Below are 2500 nucleotides of genomic sequence, written 5' to 3'. Positions count from 1 at the left end.
GATAATGAGCAAGGAATATCCGTCTTTCTGCTAAACAGAATGTATTGAACTCATAATTCATTAGATACTTTTTATGAATGTCAACTAAGTATCGTAAGTAAATTGCTCCCGGTTGTTCAATCATTTGATAACCAGAGTCATTCTTTGATAAATGATCACTATGAGTCAAACTCAATAGAATTTGATCAATCCTTTTTTCTGTCGTTAAGGTGGAAAACTGAACCAAGAATTCTCTTTCTTTATCATCAATCGAATCACTGTTCGCGACCCAGGATTCTATTTTATCATCAATCCAATCACCGTTCACATTTTTTCTTTTTCTTATCAATGAATAGATCTCTTTACTTGTATGACTTAGATGTCTCGTCTTTTTCGAAAAAGTGATTCGATGGATGGGATTTGGTATGATACTTATGAGATCGATGAGATTGATATTCAAATATTTCTTCTTAGAACGTATTGATTTGACCCCATAAGCGGGACCACCACCCCATAGCATGTTGCCGCCAGAAGCAGAACCCCGTATTTCTTCTAGAGAATCTCCTAATTTTTCCAGAGCAACTAGAAAGAGATTCTTTAACCAGAAAGAATTCAGTTCAGATGTAGGGTACCTATCCAGAAGTTTTCGCAACTCCATCATGTATGATGGAATCATCCAAGATTTGACCTTTTCGAACTCTGTCTGTAACTCACTATAGGCTCGGGAAACAAAGAGAAGATGTGTACGAACGATATATGTAGCAACAAGAAGAAGGAAAAGGATTGAATAGAGGAACTCCCGAACATTTGGAGATCTCAGATGGGTCGATATCAATGGTGACTCATTATTTCGATGAATCATTTCTTCGGACAGAAGAAGATTATGTAAACACTTACTCGAAATCTCACTTATCAGATTCCATTGTGGAAGACAGAATTTTTTCTGAAGAATTTGCCATGATATATCTGATCCATGCATAATATCATGAAAAATGGATACAAATTTTTGACTGCTACTTAGTATCGGCAATAGGTCTGAAAAAGTATCTAAAAATATCCAATTTAGATATTTGTACCCTGTCGAGGTAAGGAACCATGGCATATATGTTTGGAATAGATTCCATTTTGAGAGAGTTGAAAAAGCACTATCTCGTTGAAAGGTTCTATACATCTGTCCTTTCTCAACGCATTTCTTTAGACAAAGACTCCGTTTTTTCCTCTTTTCGGATGGTAAATATTTCTCAGAACATGGAGTGTGAATCAAACCCATGTTTGAATTGAAATTGAGATACTGATACAAGTTCTTCCCTTCTGAATCAGATAGATTCATATCGGAAAGAGGTTGACAATAAGTTCTTTCAAAATTGACTATTTGTCCCTCTGTTAGAGGTGTTCCAGAAATGTCTGCGATCGAGTAAATAGCTCTACGAACTAATGGATCGGATCGAATTGCAAAATGGAAAGATTTGTACAAGTTAGACCTTTCGTCACCACTTTGTGGAAAATCGTTAGGTATGAATATGTTAGATACCTGTGACTCGATTGGTGAAATAGTATCTCTCTCCAAAAAAGCGTATTTTTTTTTACCGCCGCACAAAGAAAATATTTGGTTGCGAATGAATAAGATATTGAGGAATTGTCCATATGTAAAATCATAATTATTGATACGGGCCCTTTCCACATAAAAGGGGAATCTTTTGTTACAATAGAAGCAGAAGTGATGTGGATTATTCAAGAATCGAAGTCGATTTGCTTTATAAAAAGAAGATATCAATGAACTTCTATGAAATGGTTTCACGGGATTCAGCCAATTGTCTTGATCGTGGGATATCATTGAGAAATAGGAATCCGTGTTATCAAAAGATTTCCTGCGATTATTTCTAGTATGGAATGAGTCAATCATCCACTTTGGTATCTTATTGAACAAAAATGGTGATATTGTTCCTCCATTGATCAAGAATTTCGATTTTTGGGAAGTATCATGATCATCCAATAATAATGGTTTCCATTTTTTCAAATGAACGATTTGAAGACCTATTGATTCTAACAACTGATTGCAGAGTTGATCATTCGGACCTTTCAATTCATAGACGTGGATCTCGGACCTATGAATGGGGGTATTCCCGAAACTCACAAAGAAAAAAGGAAGTGAGTTAGACAAAAAAAGAAGAAACTTGGACAAAAAGAGAAGTAACTTGGACAAAACGAAACGAAGTGACTTAGACAAATCTTTTTTGTCGATAACCTCAGACCAATCAATCGAATATTGATTAATACGTAATCGATCGAAGACTACTTGAAAACGGCCCTTCTGCTTAGAAACGAAATGTTCCAAATGTTCCTGGAAATTCTTGCTCCCATTGGACCATTTGTATCTATATGCATTAGGATCCCGATTCACGGATCTCTCGGTTCGAGAAATAAAAATAAGAGGATCGAACCATTTCTTCTGACTCTTTTTCAAATTCGATAAATGTTGGTTGATCGTATATTTCATTATAGTTCTATGATTCAAAGTATC

The 2500-nt window shown here is 35.5% G+C and overlaps 1 protein-coding gene across 1 annotated transcript in view; it reads right to left on the bottom strand.

The window, feature by feature from the left end:
- LOC130137235 (protein Ycf2) overlaps positions 1 to 2500 on the bottom strand; it is a 10699-nt gene that overhangs the window by 3599 nt on the left and 4600 nt on the right. The window contains exon 1 of the mRNA XM_056308042.1: positions 1 to 2500. This exon is cut by the window's left edge and continues 3599 nt beyond it; it is cut by the window's right edge and continues 4600 nt beyond it. Within this exon, the coding sequence (XP_056164017.1) occupies positions 1 to 2500 (2500 nt within the window).

This window comes from Syzygium oleosum, unplaced genomic scaffold (genome assembly GCF_021117445.2).
Source record: "Syzygium oleosum isolate NSW1041296 unplaced genomic scaffold, Sole_v2.1 Sole_v2.66, whole genome shotgun sequence".
NCBI classification, from domain to species: domain Eukaryota; kingdom Viridiplantae; phylum Streptophyta; class Magnoliopsida; order Myrtales; family Myrtaceae; genus Syzygium; species Syzygium oleosum.
This window is presented reverse-complemented; position numbering and strand designations above follow the sequence as displayed.